General features: G+C 42.9%; 1 protein-coding gene across 5 annotated transcripts in view; it reads right to left on the bottom strand.

Annotated features, from left to right (window-relative positions):
* The window catches only part of LOC100579420 (ubiquinol-cytochrome-c reductase complex assembly factor 1), a 117,688-nt gene that overhangs the window by 57,649 nt on the left and 44,235 nt on the right, over window positions 1-15,804 (bottom strand). For all 5 annotated transcript variants that reach the window (XM_003273569.2, XM_003273570.2, XM_030826267.1 and 2 more), the window contains one exon: window positions 12,571-12,628. In XM_003273569.2, coding sequence (XP_003273617.1) covers window positions 12,571-12,628 — 58 coding nt within the window. The remainder of the gene's footprint in view (window positions 1-12,570; window positions 12,629-15,804) is intronic.

Raw genomic sequence — 15,804 nt, 5'->3', positions numbered from 1 at the left:
AGTAATAAGTTGCATAGGTCTATAGCCTAGGAGCCATAGGTCATACCATACATCCTAGATATATAACAGGCTATACTACCTAGGTTTGTATAAGTATACTCTATGCTGCTCATACAATAATGAAATACCTAATGATGCATTTCTCAGGACAGATCCCCATCATTAAGCAACACATGACTGAATTTACTTTAATAGAACCATCGTTTTCAGAATATTCTGATCCAGAAATATAAAGATTATACCTGCCTTTTGAGAAATATACAACCAGCAAAGATTGTCATAACCTGTACCTAATTTTGCTGATACTAACAGTTTAGAAGACATGGATTGATACCTGAAAATAAAAGGAGGGCAAATTCTTTTTTTTTTTTTCTTTTGAGACGGAGTCTTGCTCTGTCACCCAGGCTGGAGTGCAGTGGCGCAATCTCGGCTCACTGCAAGCTCCGCCTCCCGGGTTCACGCCATTCTCCTGCCTCAGCCTCTCGAGTAGCTGGGACTACAGGCGCCCACCACCACGCCGGGCTAATTTTTTGTATTTTTAGTAGAAACGGGGTTTCACAGTGTTAGCCAGGATGGTCTCGATCTCCTGACCTCGTGATCCGCCCGCCTTGGCCTCCCAAAGTGCTGGGATTACAGGCGTGAGCCACCACGCCCAGCCAAACGAGGGCAAATTCTCATTACTCCTAGAACATTGGACTCAATAAGTTCAACAGACCTTTTATTGATGCAGAACACTAAATATTGTAACTCTTCATTTAACATCACAGAGAGATTCTTGGAAACTGTAACTGTAAGCTTAAAAACTTACGAAACCTATTTTACCATAGGCTAAATGACATAAACAAGAGTTATATTCCTACAGTATATTTCTGGTCACAAAAACATCACTAAACTTCTAAATAAAGACCCAAAAGACTTCCAATATTAAACACTGAAATAATGTGAGCTATGCATACATTATGGCAGGGCACACTCACACCCACACCCACTCCAATAAGGACAATTTAGACATGCCAATTCACCTTGTGTGCACATCTTTGGGATGTGGGAGGAAACAGGAGGACCCAGAGAAAACCCACCTAGACATGGACAGAACATGCAAACTCCACACACAGTGGCCCCAGATGAGAATTGTTATTTTTTTCCTCATCACTGTTGTAACAAAATGACATTGAACAGAACAAGGTTAATTTGAAGAACTGCTATATAAAGCTCTACAGCAAATCTCATTACACATAAAGTTGTAAGACCAAAGCAAAGAATCAGTCTTCCTATAAACCAGAAGTTACTGAAGATTCCCATGAGTTCTACTGGGAAAATAGGATTCTGATCCACGGGGCTGTCCAATCACCAGTACCACATTCAGCTAATTAAATGCTCACCTAATTCTTTCCCTGAGTTTGTGAATCGAATTTACTAGGTAGTTAAGGACAGAAAAGTAGTCCTGTTGTGAAGGACTTTTTTGTTTATCCTCTTCAAGGGAAAAGCAGAGCTGAAGGCTGGGCCAAAATCTTAAGACAGTCAGCTGCCTGGAATGTCCAAACAAGTAGCTGAATACCAATTCTTAGGCCACCTGACCTTGAAGCCTATCACATTCAATTTACTCTTGTTTGATAACTGTTTTGAATAGGTAATACATGCACATAGTAATAAAAACCAAGTCTCCTTCCTACCTTCATCCCCTGCCAACCAGCTCCTCTCCCAAAGGCAACCTCAGCTACTAGTTTCTTAGGAATCCCTCCACATATAACCTATACACACACGTTTATGTATGTGTGTATTCTTTTTACATAAATGGTACCTTCTTTATCTTCCCTTTTGTGCTAGCATTCTACACACACTATTTTTTTTTTTTTTTTTTTTTTTGAAACAAGGTCTGGCTGTATCACCCAGGCTGGAAAGCAGTGGTACAATCTCTCAGCTCACTGCAACCTCTGCCTCCTGGACTCAAGCCATCCTTCTACCTCAGCCTCTTGAGTAGCTGGGACTTCAAGCATGCACCGCCATGCCCAGCTAACTTTTGTATTTTCTGTAGAGATGAGATGGGGTTTCGCCACATTACCCAGGCTGGTCTCAAACTCATAAGCTCAAGTGATCCTCCTGCCTTGGCCTCCCAAAGTGCTGGGATTACAGGCGTGAGCCACCACACCTGGCCAACATACTATTCTCAGATATTAAGAAAAAATTACATCTGATATTGGAATGGAAGGATGGAAGTGAAGAAATCTCAACTCCAACTCTGTTTCATACACAGACACCCCAGTGAAAACTTTTGGACACCAGAGATAATAGATTCCTACTAACTTATTTGACCATTATTAGGGTGACATCTGATTGACGCTGAATTCAACTAGTTTATCTGGCAATTTTTCCTATTCTAAAAATGACTAACAGGAAGAAATAAAGAAAAAAAAAACTTAAATAGCAAAAAAGGACAAGTGCTATAATTAACAGTTAACACAACTACGTGCCAGGCACCAGGCCAAGTGATTTGGATGCATTATTTTTCCTAATTTTTACAACAACTCCATGAAGCTGATACTTGTGTCCTCACTGTCCTCATTTCACAGGTGAGAAAACTGAGTCTTACAAACCTAGTAAGTGCTAAAACTGAGATCTGAACCTAGACAATCTGATCCCAGAGTCCTACTAAGGTTTTTGTTGTTTTTGCCTCCTTTAATGATTAGAACAAACCCTCCAGGATCTATTGACCCTATTTTTCATTCAGTCCTCACAACTACGGTAATTTAAGCTTCAAAACTAGCATCATGTTAGAAATAGCACATCAGAAAAAAAAAAAAAGACTGGCTAACTGGAGGCAAGCATACCTATAACAAGAGTAACTGCTAGCAGCCTAATAGGAAAAGAGGAAATGAAAAATTTATTTAATAGAGACACGAAAAAAATAGCAGAGCAATTGAGGTTCAACAGGTACAACTCAAAGACAATAGTCTGGCAAAATACAGTTAAGAGTTATCAGGACATCCTGAATCATTCAGAAAAGGTTGAAGTATGTTGAATGGTAAAAGAAAAATAAATAGGCCAGGCGCGTTGGCTCATGCCTATAATCCCAGCACTTTGAGAGGCTGAGGCGGGCAGATCACCTGAGCTCACTCAGGAGCTCGAGACCAGCCTGGACAACATGACGAAACCTCATCTCTACAAAAAATACAAAAATTAGGCCGGGCACGGTGGCTCATGCCTGTAATCCCAGCACTTTGGGAGGCTGAGGCAGGCGGATCGCCTGAGGTCAGGAGTTCAAGACCAGCTTGACCAACATGGTGAAACCACATCTCTACTAAAAATGCAAAATTAGCTGGGCGTGGTGGCACATGCCTGTAATCCCAGCTACTTGGGAGACCGAGGCGGGAGAATCTCTTGAACCAGGGAGGCAGAGGTTGCAGTGAGCCCTGAGTTCGCACCATTGCACTCCAGCCTGGCAACAGAGCAAGACTCTGTCTCAAAAAAAATTAGTGGGGCAAGGTGGTGCATGACTGTAGTCCCAGCTACGTGGGAGGCTGAGGCAGGAGAATCGCTTGAGCCCCAGAGGTGGAGGTTGCAGTGAGCTATGATTGCGCCATTGTACTCCAGCCTGGGAGACACAGTGAGACCTTGTCTCAAAAAAAAAAAAAAAAAAAAAAAAAGAAAGAAAAATAAATAAATAAAACAAAGTCAAAATGGTTAATAAAAATAAAAGACTTGAACATCCTGCTACCCACTGCAAAACAAAGCCAACACTTGTCACAGACTCTGACCATATAACAATAACGTTGAGTCATTAAGTAAGCTATTTCACAATGCAGCTCACTTTAACTCACATCATGGGTGTATACCCTCATAATAAATGCCTAAATTTAACACTGAGGTCAAATTACATTTTGCCACTGATTTAAAGTCACAATGTCAGACCTCTGTTGGAAACGAGGGGGAATTGAGAAGGGCAGGGGGCATTATGGAGGGGATAACACACTTCCATGCTAAAACATAATAAATAAAAACTGCCCTTAAGAATGCAGGCTGGGCGCGGTGGCTCATGCCTGTAATCCCAGCACTTTGGGAGGCCGAGGTGGGCAGATCACCTGAGGTCAGGAGTTCAAGACCAGCCTGGCCAACCTGGTGAAACCTCATCTTTACTAAAAATACAAAAATTAGCTGGGCATGGTGGCAGGTGCCTGTGGTCCCAGCTACTCGGGAGGCTGAGGCAGGAGAATCGCTTGAACCTGGGAGGCAGAGGTAGCAGTGAGCCAAGACTGTGCCATTGCACCCCAGCCTTGGCATTAACAGTGACAGACTCCGTCTCAAAAAAAAAAAAAAAAAAAAAAAAAAAAAAAGCAAAATATCAGTGTGCCAATCTGTATCCAGGAAAAAAAAATGCAAAATAAACTTTAAAAACAATCCTGTAGTGAAAAAGATTCCTATATTAATTAACTAATCATTTATTGAATAAGTATTACTAAGCACCTACTCTGAATATAGACTGAATCTGTGCAGAAGCTACTACTCTCTGTTTAGGATCAACTCAAGTTACTCCTCCCAAGTTTGATGTGTCACCCAGGCTGGAGTGCAGTGGCATGATCTCGGCTCACTGCAATCTCTGCCTCCCGGGTTCAAGAGAGTCTCCTGCCTCAGCTTCCTTAGTAGCTGGGATTACAGGCACCCGCCACCACACCCAGCCAATTTTTGTATTTTTAGTAGAGAAATGGTTTCACCATGTTGGTCAGGCTGGTCTCGAACTCCCGACCTCAAGTGATCCACCTGCCCCGGCCTCCCAAAGTGCTGGGATTACAGGCGTGGGCCACTGCGCCTGGCCTGATGATGTTCTTAAACCCACAATGTATTATTTAGGTTTTAAGCTTCACAGTACTATCCTTGTCTCTCAGTGATTCCAGTGGCTCATATATAATACTGATCTCTTTTACATATAAGAAAGGCAAATAACCCAGCTAGCAAAGTAAGGAAAAAAAGGAGTGTTCAAACATGGCACGCAAATATCTCTAAAAGGCAAACATGGAGACCGGACAAAGGAAGAAAATGTCACTCACTAGGAGTATCAAATAATAAAGGGCTGAAGCTATCAATCCTGCCTTATGGAAAATAATAATAATGATTACTACCATTTACTATGTTCTGTAATGTGAGACTTGTCACTGTAAGATGCATTTACACTCATTCTCTCTCTCCAGACATTATAACTGTCCCCGTTTCACAGAAAACACACTCTGAAGAGGTTAAGTAACTTAAGTTTGCACAGTAGAGAAGAAAGAAGCTGGAATGAAGCCTGAGCTCCCCCTTTTTCTCCCATTCTGTGATAGCACAGCACCAAGAACCTCCTCCTGCTAAATAAGACAAATTGGAAGGCAACAACACTGTCTGCAGAGTTCAAAGGAACAGGAGAGTTTCCTAGCTATGATTTCCTCCTGTCAGCCTAAATCTGGGAGGGAAGATTCTTGTTATTCCTGATGCTGACCTCCTGCCAGGTACTGGCAGCTCTGAGCATCCAGTCTCGCTCGCTCTGTTTGGGCCCTCTGACAATGCTAGTTGTGTTTTGGCCTTGTTTCTCCCACATGGTAGTTTATAAGCTGCTTAGAGTAAATCTGATTCTGAATTAATAAAGACTAGCAGGCACTTGGGCAGGTTCGTCACTCTGGCTGTTAAGAAGGAATCCCAAAGGGGATTTTCACACAGCTTGTTTCCCTTACTCTGTCACCAGCTGAGGCCAAGAAAGCAGAGCCTAGATGGCTACACTGAAGCCCCAGCAGTGTGCTAATGAATGAGTTTATTGATCTGTAAGCTGGCACACTGACCCTTTTCCAGGGCTGTGTACATGGCTATCTCCACCTGGTTTCCCAAACTCCCTCACCATGAAGTCTAACCCTTCTGGGGAGAGCATGAGGGCCACAGGACAGCCTGTGGGCAAACAGACAAGTTGGGTGAGGCACTTCCTGAAGCCATCTCACCTGACAATGAGCCTCCTCCAAGAGCTACACCTGGCCCGCAGCTTGCCTGTCAGATCCACTATAAAGAATAAGCCCCTGGGTACCAGGTATCAGCGCACTTAGGGTATACAATGTTGGTAAAATGCTGCTGCATGGGCCTTTGGTTTGGGCAATAAAGCTACAAGCGTGGGTGTTTGAACACTGCAACTCTGGCTGGGGGAGGGCAAAAGAGGATGTGCACATGGCCAGGGCTCACCATGTATAGCAGGCCTGGGGTTGCTGGAATCCAGCAGAAGCCTGAATGCCCTACAGCTACATCAAAAGTGCTGTGGTGGTTTTAAAGAGCCTCTGCAGAGGCTGCCAGTGTCTGCCGACGCAGTTCTCTGGCTGTGCTGAGACTGGCACCAGTCTGCTTTCTAACCCTTTCCCATCCCCACACTTTAATTCCTTCTCTTCTTCCCCAAAGGCTTCTTCCCTTCAGCTTAGGAAATCATTCCAGTGTTTCCCCATTTTAAAATAAAAAACAACTAAATGCTTCCCTTCTGAACCGTTTTTCCCTCAAGTGATCATCCCCTCACTTGAAACTTCTTAAAAAGTAGTTTACAATAACTTCTTTGCCTCTTAATTACTCCTCAATCCCATAGAGTCTGTTCTGGCCCCCAAAAGGCCAAGGTAACTGCTTTCCTTGACCATCCCCAGGCAACCCCCCTTCCCCCGTGATCACATATAATCTGTACATCACCCTGTGCTAGTTTCAGGTTTACCTGTGGCCTCTCCCGGGACACAGATAGTGAGCGCCAAGAAACATGGGGCCCATCATACAGCTGGTGATCCATAAATGTTTGCTATGCTCATATGGCATGTTCATACTCAGGGGAAGAGACCCCTATCCCCTGACCACCAAATAGGACAATCAGAAAGGAAGCAAAGTGTTTAGAAGGGGCACGTAACCATAGCTAACTTCAGAGTTGTCTCGGGTCCTCCACTACTGAGTAAGTGGCCTGAGACAATTCCTTAAAATTGCCAAAACTGTATCCCCATTTGCAAAATGAGAGAATTGGACTAGATCTGTAGTTTTTAAACTGCATTCTGAGTTTCCGTGGAACTACTTAGCGGTCTTTTTTCAGTGGGCATGTTGTGAAGATGTGAAGCAAGCAGGTCATTCCCACCTCCTTTTATCATATACATCATATATGGTGGCTGAGCGTAAGATTTCATTTTTAAAAAGGACTCTGCTGATAAAGTTTGAAAACCACTAGATCCCTCTACCTGGAAGGCTTTTTCATCCACTCTTTCATTTGCTAACTTCTACTCATCCTTTAGGTGTCAATGTAAATGTCCTCTTCAGTGAAGCCTTCCCTGACTGACCCACCCCTAAACTAAATGAGGTTCCCAGCTTCTCCCCCATTGCCTTGTCACATCCTCTCACTGCACCTATCACAGTTGTATTTTATTAGTGATTTGTTTAATGTCTCTCTTCTCACCTAAGCCCTAAGAGGGTACGAAATAAATTTGTCTGCTGTACACAGTACCTTTAATCAAGAGAAAAAATGCCATAATTTTATGAATCTATGTTTAAGTAGGTACTTAAGTATTAATTAATGTTAAGTATTTAATTCGTTACTTTAGTAGTTATAATTACTAAAGAGGAAAGCAACTTAATGCTTTGAGTTAGCCAGACCAGCACCTGAATTTCCTCTCCACCACATTCTAACTACTTCTTTAGGAAAGTTATCTGACTTCTCTAAGCCCCTGATCCCTCATATGTAAAATGAGAATAAAGTAGTTGTGAGCATGTGTGAAATAATGTATGTAAATAAATAAATGATAATATACATAAAACACCTAGTAGTAATTATATTTATGAAATACCTGACTTTAAAAAAATCTTTAAAAACAGACTACATTTTACTCCCTCTCCATCCTACCTCCATCACAGGTATGTTCTAATTTTATTTGTTCCATTCCATTTTATAAAATTAATTTCTGCATTAAGAAGGTACTAGTGCTCCATGACAATTTCAAAAGGGGAGTCTCTACAAATCTGTTAACACTTATAATGCCAACACAAATTCCAACTACATAAATCTCCCTGCCCAGAAAGGAAGGCTTCAAAGCAGAGATAATACCTGAATTAGATACTGAAGGAAAAACAGGAATTTGTCAGGTGGAGAGGCGGGGGAAGGGCCTTCTAGGCAGAAGAAACTTTGTGCAGAAGACTTGATATTTCTACTATAAAGTTTTGCTTTTTCTTGCAGAGAAGGGAGTAGTGATGGTAATGGTGCCTAGAATGGCAACAAATGAGACTAGTAAAGGCACCATAGGTCACATTTGATCAGATGTGAATGCCATGATATGAAACTTTTATTTTCTGAGATGAAGTCTCGCTCTGTCATCTAGGCTGGAGTGCGTGGCGCCATCTCGGCTCACTGCAACCCCAGCTTCCCAGGTTCAAGCGATTCTCGTGCTTTAGCCTCCTGAGTAGCTGGGACTACAGGTGCCTGCCACCATGCCTGGCTAATTTTTTTGTATTTTTATTAGAGACAAGGTTTCACCATGTTGGCCAAGCTGGTCTTGAACTCCTAACCTCAGGTGATCTGCCCACCTCAGCCTCCCAAAGTGCTGGGATTACAACCGTGAGCCACTGGGCCCGGCCAAAACTTGTATTTTATTCTGAGAACAATGGAGAACATTAAGGAGTGAGTGCATGTGTGTGCGCATGTGTGCGTGTGTTTGTGTACTGACCCCATTTGTACTGAGAAGGCCAATGGAATGGGGATAGGGAAGCTAGAGGCCAAAGACCACTTTTCAAGTACTGTTGGTTGCAACTCAGTGAAATCAATTTAGTGGCAGACATCATCAATGTCTGTTTAAAATGAATTCAAATGGAATAGAAAATATCGGGAGTTCCCTCTCTCGGCCTTGGAGCCTCCCTCCCTCTGTCTCTGTACAGGGGAGCTGCTTCTTCCTTCCCCCTTCTTTCTTGCCTATTAAACTCCTTGCTCCTTAAAACAAAAGAAAGAAAGAGAGAGAGAGAGAGAGAGAGAGAGAAAGAAAGAAAGAAAGAAAGAAAGAAAGAAAGAAAGAAAAGAAAAGAAAAGAAAAGAAAAAAGAAAATACCAGAGATTACCTGACATTATAAGGATAAATTTTACAGAACTTCTGTATCAGATTGATGTGTCCATTCATGTGTCCATTCTGGTCACAAAGTAACATGCATTTGTTACTATGGGTCAGAGTCAAAAAAATTTTGAGTTAGGTGACTGAGCAGGTGAAGGGGTGAGAGAAGAGACAAAGGAGGGCTCCCAGGTTTCTGGTGTGGGCATGATGCCAGTGGCCAAGATAGGGAATAGGGGAGGAGGTCTGCTTTTATCAAGTCCACGTGGGGATGCTGGACAGCGCAGACAGTGGCCTCTCTCAGCATTTTTTCAGCAGCCACAGTCAATACTAATCTTGTTCAGCAAAGACAATGAACACATAGTCATTGCAGCTGCAAGCTCAAGTGAGTATACAACTGATAAGGGTCCTCTAGGAGCTGGAGGGCGTCCCAGTCCTAAATCCTAAACCACAGAAAAACTGTGAAACTAAAAAAATCAGACAGGATAAGTGAAACACCATTTCCTCCAGGGAATTAACAGGGCATGAGAAATCTTGTCCTTATTCTAAGAGTCAACAGGGAACCCTTACCCTTGGGAACCTAAGCAAACCTTCTGAAATGTCAGCCACCACGGTGTTTTTGTTTATTAGTAGTTTGTTTGGTTTTGGTTTTGTTTAGGGGAGGAGGCGTTATTTCTACTTTTCTAACTGTTTTCTAAGCCTCCTCCCCCACCCCACACTACCACCTCCAAGAGGTACTTCAACCCCTACGCCTCCAGCAAGTCCACTGAGTCCTGTAACCTTGATGTGGCTATCCTTCGGTTACCCTCCTGGAGCTTCAGGCTAAGAGAGCAGGGCCAATAGAACATGGCTTCTCCACAGACTTGGGGTGGATCCATCATTCCTCCTAACAGCCTGCCCACCCCGCCCCCGCACGATTCCATTAGAAGAAAGAGTTCTCCAATTCTTGGAGGATCACAGCACAACTGAGCCCCAAACTAACTACTTTCCTGGTGACCCTTCCACTACATTCCTCAATAAACCTGCCCCAGACACATCAGGCAACTGGTTGCCCTCAAATACTCCATGTTCTTGTACACGTTCTATCTTTTGCTCCTAATATTCCCTCAATCTAAAATGCCCACCCTTTCTCTGACAGAAATTCTAGTCACTCTTCGTGGTGCATCTCAAAGGTCACCTCTACCACAAAGCCACTCTTTATCCAACACTCCACCCCATCACCAAATCTGGATTTAGTTACACCACTTTGTGCTTCCACTGCATCTGCCTGTGTCTTGGGTGCAGCATTTCTTTCACTGTCGTGCATTATAGGCAATCATGCTTTATGTCTGTTTTCCATTAGACTTACGTTTCTTCAAGATAAAGACACAGAGTCTGTATCTGATTTGCCCAAAAGAAATTACCAGAAAAGAACACATGTCATACCCTTCTCTCCAACATCCCATGGTTCTGCACACACAGGAGGTCCTCAAGAAGAGTGCTGATTCAAACTGAAAAGCTACAGATTCTTTCCACCAAAACCTGCAGATCATCAGAACTAGGCGAGAGAAAGAGTGGAAGGGGAATCAAGTATAGATTTGAAGCAGACAGCTTCCCTCTCTCGATTGAACTGGGGGTGGTACACTCTGCTCCTCAGAAATTAAACTAACCTCAGCAAGGAAGATTCAGCGGGCACAGTTTGGAAACTTTAAAGAACTATAAGTAGTTTCGAGGTTCTCCCAGTTGCTGTTAGTCGGGTATTGACCTTGGGATGTGGTCACAGGGATTATATATTTTATTTTATTTTGCCATCCACTCCCTCTAACACTGATACCTCTAGCTATATGGGCAATAAAGAGTCTTTCATACAGGTTCTGAATATTATCTTTGAGTTCCCCTAGCCTTCTTGCAACCCTCCCACCTTTCCAGTGAGTAATTTTACAGTGCCACCTCTACAGCCCTCCTCTCTTAAAAAAGCACTTTTCCCCTTCAATATATGCGGCTTCCTTCCCTGAATGCTATGCCTTAACCTTCACCATTAAGACAACAGGAAGGCATTGTGCCTTCTAAGCTACCTGATGCGTGGCACATTTCAAAGAACTAACAGGTAGAAGTATAAGGGTTTTGATAGTTGCAGCTTCCTTTGTGATCCTATAAGTACTTCTTACTCACATTTATTATATAACTTAGGCGTTCTGATTTATAATTGACCATTTTACACATCTTATCTCCCTCACTAGACTGTGAGCTTCTTGAGAACTATTCCCTAGTTCCCACAAAGTGCCCAGGATATGAGGTGCACTTAATAAACTACTGCTTAGAAAAAGATAGCATAGGCTGGGCACGGTGGCTCACGCCTGTAATCTCAGCGCTTTGGGAAGCCAAGGCAGGTGGATCACTTGAGGTCAGGAGATTGAGACCAGCCTGGCCAAGATGGTGAAACTCTGTCTCTACTAAAATCATCTGGGCGTGGTGGTGCACTCCTGTAATCCCAGCTACTTGGGGGGCTGAGGCACAAGAATCGCTTGAACCCAGGAGACGGAGGTTGTAGTGAGCCACAATTGCACCACTGCACTCCAGCCTAGGCAGCACAGTGAGACTATGTCTAAAAAAAAAAAAAAAAAGAAAAAGAAAAGGAAAAAAAAAAGCATAAAATAAACTGCCACCTTAGGCCCCTAAGCCGAACTCAGTGTAACTGTATGAGTACAGAGGAAGAAACATTTCAGAGGTGATCAAAAGCAAAAAGTATATAGTAGTCAGTTGTGTGATGCAAAGGCTCAGCTGAAGGCAGTCTCAAACAAGGGTCCTTTTGACAGGGCAGCCATTCCCATGTTCCTCAGATACTCACTATGGTCAAAGTAGTAAACTTAGTTCTCCAGAATTTACTTTCCCAAGATCTGGCAGTTCAATAAATACATTCCCCAGCCCCCAACTTCAACGACTCTCCTATATCCTTCTGACCTTTAATACTGTGTAACATTAGATGAAAAATTGATTTTTTTTGGCTACTTATTTCACAGCTGAAGAAAAAATATACTGTTTAAGGTGTTAAATATTTTTACATGCAACAAACCTGGCATGAGGCTAACTTGTATGCACATTTTAGAGGTACAGGCGTAAATGTCAGTGCTATAATTTGTTATAGGTTTCTGATGACCAGCAATGAAAATGACCACGGATTCTCACAATTCAAACCACTTTTACGTAAATGTGAACTTTCCTAAAACAGCCAAGGGAGAGAAAACTTTCCATCCAAGCTCATAGAGTCTGTTAAGAGATACTGATTGCATTGTTCACTGGGTTAGGTGTTCTTTGAAAAAATCCTACAAATATTAGTTTCCTTCTGGGCCCATGCTTTGACCTTTAATAAAAATGTGCTTCAAGACACCAGTTATTAAAATGAAAGGAACAGTTTTTAACACCTGAACAACTGCCATTTCATATAATCAGCCCTGCTGAAGGCTATACCTTACAAGTCAGCAGTGTTTAAAAAATACATTTGGTGACTTTGGTGACTTCATTTAAATTGCTCACTTACCAGACGTGGAGTAGAGTTATAAGAAACCATGAATTGAATGTATCAGGCATCTGACACCCTAGAAAATAACAATAAGGCATAAGTATGTGAGGGTTTAAAGGAAGCATATTGACCATATTTTAAATATTGGCAGGCACGGCACTTACGGTGCTCTCTGATTATGCTATTGCAGAAAAGTCCAGTAGAACAATAGAGTGAGACCACAGGATAAAAGAACTTTGAATCATAGCGCGCCAGGAGTAAAAGAAAAAAAAAAGGATTGCGATGGCTCACGCCTGTAATCCCAGCACTTTGGGAGGCCGAGGTGGGCGGATCACCTGAGGTCAGGAGATCAAGACCAGCCTGGCCAACATGGCGAAACCCCGTCTCTACTAAAAATACAAAAATTAACCAGGTGTGGTGGTGGGCGCCTGTAATCCCAGCTACTAAAGAGGCTGTGGCAGGAGAATTACTTGAACCTGGGAGGCGGAGGTTGCAGTGAGCCAAGATCACGCCACTGCACTCCAGCCTGGGCAATAGAGTGAGACTCTGTCTAAAAAAAAAAAAAAAAAAAAGAAAAAAACCCATTGAATTTAGTCAGACCACCAGCCTTCTAGTTCCAGCCCTGTTATCAGCTTGTTATGTGGCCTTGGACAAATCACTTCTCCCCTTTGAGTCTTGGTTTTCTCACTTTGCAGAATGTGGCCTAGATGATTTCTATGGTTCCTTCTGGCTTCCGTGTGATTCTACAATATTTTCCCTCCATGGGCTTGAATTCTGAAAAGCTGGGCAAACACTCCCTCACTTTTTTCAGTTGGGCTCCACTGAGAAGCTTAAGTCTTTCTAGTATCCTTTTCCTGTCTTCTTTCTGTAAGGTACCCAATGTGCTATGGATATGGGTGTGCTAAATGATTTGCCCAAAAGAAATGACCAGGAGCTGGGTGCAGTGGCTCACACCTGTAATCCCAGCACTTATGAAGGCTGAGGCGGGTGGATTGCTTGGGCCCAGGACTTTGAGACCAGCCTGGGAAACATAGTGAGACCCCGTCTCTACAAAAAAATACAAACATTAGCTGGGCATGGTGGCATGCACCTATAGTCCCAGCTACTTGGGAGGCTGAGGTGGGAGGATCACTTGAGCCAGGGAGGTGGAGGTTACAGTAAGCCAAGATCACATCACTGTACTCGAGCCTGAGTGACAGAGCAAGACCCTGTCTCAAAAAAAAGAAAAAAGAAAAAGAAAAGATCAGGCAAAAAAAGTCAGGGATCTAGGGAGCTGCAGCTGAATAAGAAAGCATATCGTACCTACTGAAAGGCTGTTCATCACCCCCCAGAAATGACAAAACTGGGAAGGGCTTCTCCTTGGTTTCAGATCCCACAAATTAGTTCTGTGCTCAGACATCAAAGCCTCTCAATTCTCACTCAGCTAAGAAAAGCCTCCTGCTGGATGAGGGGTCTCCCACTGAATGTGCCCTCCTTACTACATAACAGGGAGAAAAGCCAGAGCAAGAGGAAGATGCAAAAAGAGAATAAGTGGGGAATTGGGGCCCTTATGGTAGAATCTGTCCTTTGGGGCAATGACTCAAGAAAGAAGCGCTATCCTCTGCTTTTCAGCAACCATCAAGGTACACGATGTACTAAATGATAACAAAGAGGGGTCACTAGGAGATAAAACATAGGCCCAGACCCCCGTGAGGTACATTAACAGCACCAATAATAAAGAGCTGTAATTCACTGCAGGCTTACTACATGCCAGATGTTCTACTGGGTTCTTTACATCCATGAGCTCAATGAATCCTCCCAATAACCCCGAGGTAGGCATTGGTATTATCCCAAATTGACAGGTAAGAAAATTGACTCAGAGAGACCAAGACAATTGCTGTTCAAGGTCATACAGCTATGAAAAGAGACACCTGAGATCAAATTCAGATCTACTGGATTTCAAACACTGTGTTCTTAATCCTGCTCTAACAGCCTCTCTAATACCACTATCAGAAAATAACTCACTAAGGGCCCATCTGCATATCAGACCTGCTGCAAGCCATGTCAATACATTATCTCACTCAATCCTTACTTTAACCCTGGAGGGAAGCATTATAATCCTCATTTTAGAGATGAGGAAACAGACTCAAACTAAGTAACTTGTGGGCAGCCACAATATTAACAAGCTAGTGGCAGGGCTGCAGTTTGAATCCAAGTCTGTCACAAAGTGACACCAAAATACTTTGGTGAGCTTACTGGGAGGTGCCTAGCAGCTGTCAAGTCAACTTCCTCTCAGAGCCCAGCAGGAGGGAGCTGAAGGCTGGCCTGGCCAGCCATACAGCTATTAAGACACATGCCATCTGAGAATGGGCCAACCACCCTCCACCTAGACGAGAATAGCCCCGAGAAATTCTCAAGCCCGGATCTGAAGTTGGGTCTTTTTTGGATGCTAGAACAAAACATTAAAAAGAAAAATTTTCTTGGAAGTCTGTCTTTCAATCTGGAAAATGAAATTTTGGCTGCTTCTAAAGGACAATCTGTTCAATCGCTACCTCTACATCAAAGCTTCTCAGCAGCCTCCAGGAGCCTTTCCAATTTTCTCAGAGAAGGAATCAGTTCTTGGGCTGGAAAGCACAGACAGACAGGCCAGCAGCTGGACTTGGGTCACAATTTCCCCTTCTGGGGTCACCTCAGGGCTGAGGGTGGGAAAAGTGCTGGCATATGATTGAGTCCCTATACACACTGGTGTCAGAACAGAAGCCCACAGGGTAAAGCCCTAAAAAGTAACACCATTGACTGTTGACTGTGAACTACGTAAAAATACAGCAGATTCTTTAGTTCAATGAAATGCATTTAAACACTTCAAAGTTAAAACCTGCTGTAGTATTTTGCCATTATCACACTCTTGCTCCAACGCACATTCAGTGCTTTAGTTTCTGAACCTAGGCACTTTCTTTCTTGACATCAAGTTGGATACAATTAAATAGTTCATTACTGTTATAAGGAGGCAGCATAACACAGTTGTACATTTAATGTGGGGTCAGACTGCCTGATTCAATTCTTTGACTCTACCTCTCACTCACTATGTGACACTGGGTAAAATTACTCAATTTTCTTCTCTGTAAAAATGAGAAAAACAAGATAACTGATCTTGTAAGATTTTTGTGAGAATGAGATAAGGCCTATAAAATGTTTAGCAAAATGGTTTGTATTAAGTTAGTAGGTACTCAATAAATATTCACTATTGTTGGTTTTCAGCAAATTATTTAAATA

The sequence above is a fragment of the Nomascus leucogenys genome, chromosome 13 (assembly GCF_006542625.1).
Source record: "Nomascus leucogenys isolate Asia chromosome 13, Asia_NLE_v1, whole genome shotgun sequence".
NCBI lineage: Eukaryota > Metazoa > Chordata > Mammalia > Primates > Hylobatidae > Nomascus > Nomascus leucogenys.
Note: the sequence above shows the minus strand (reverse complement) of the source record. Positions and strands in the feature narration are given on the sequence as shown.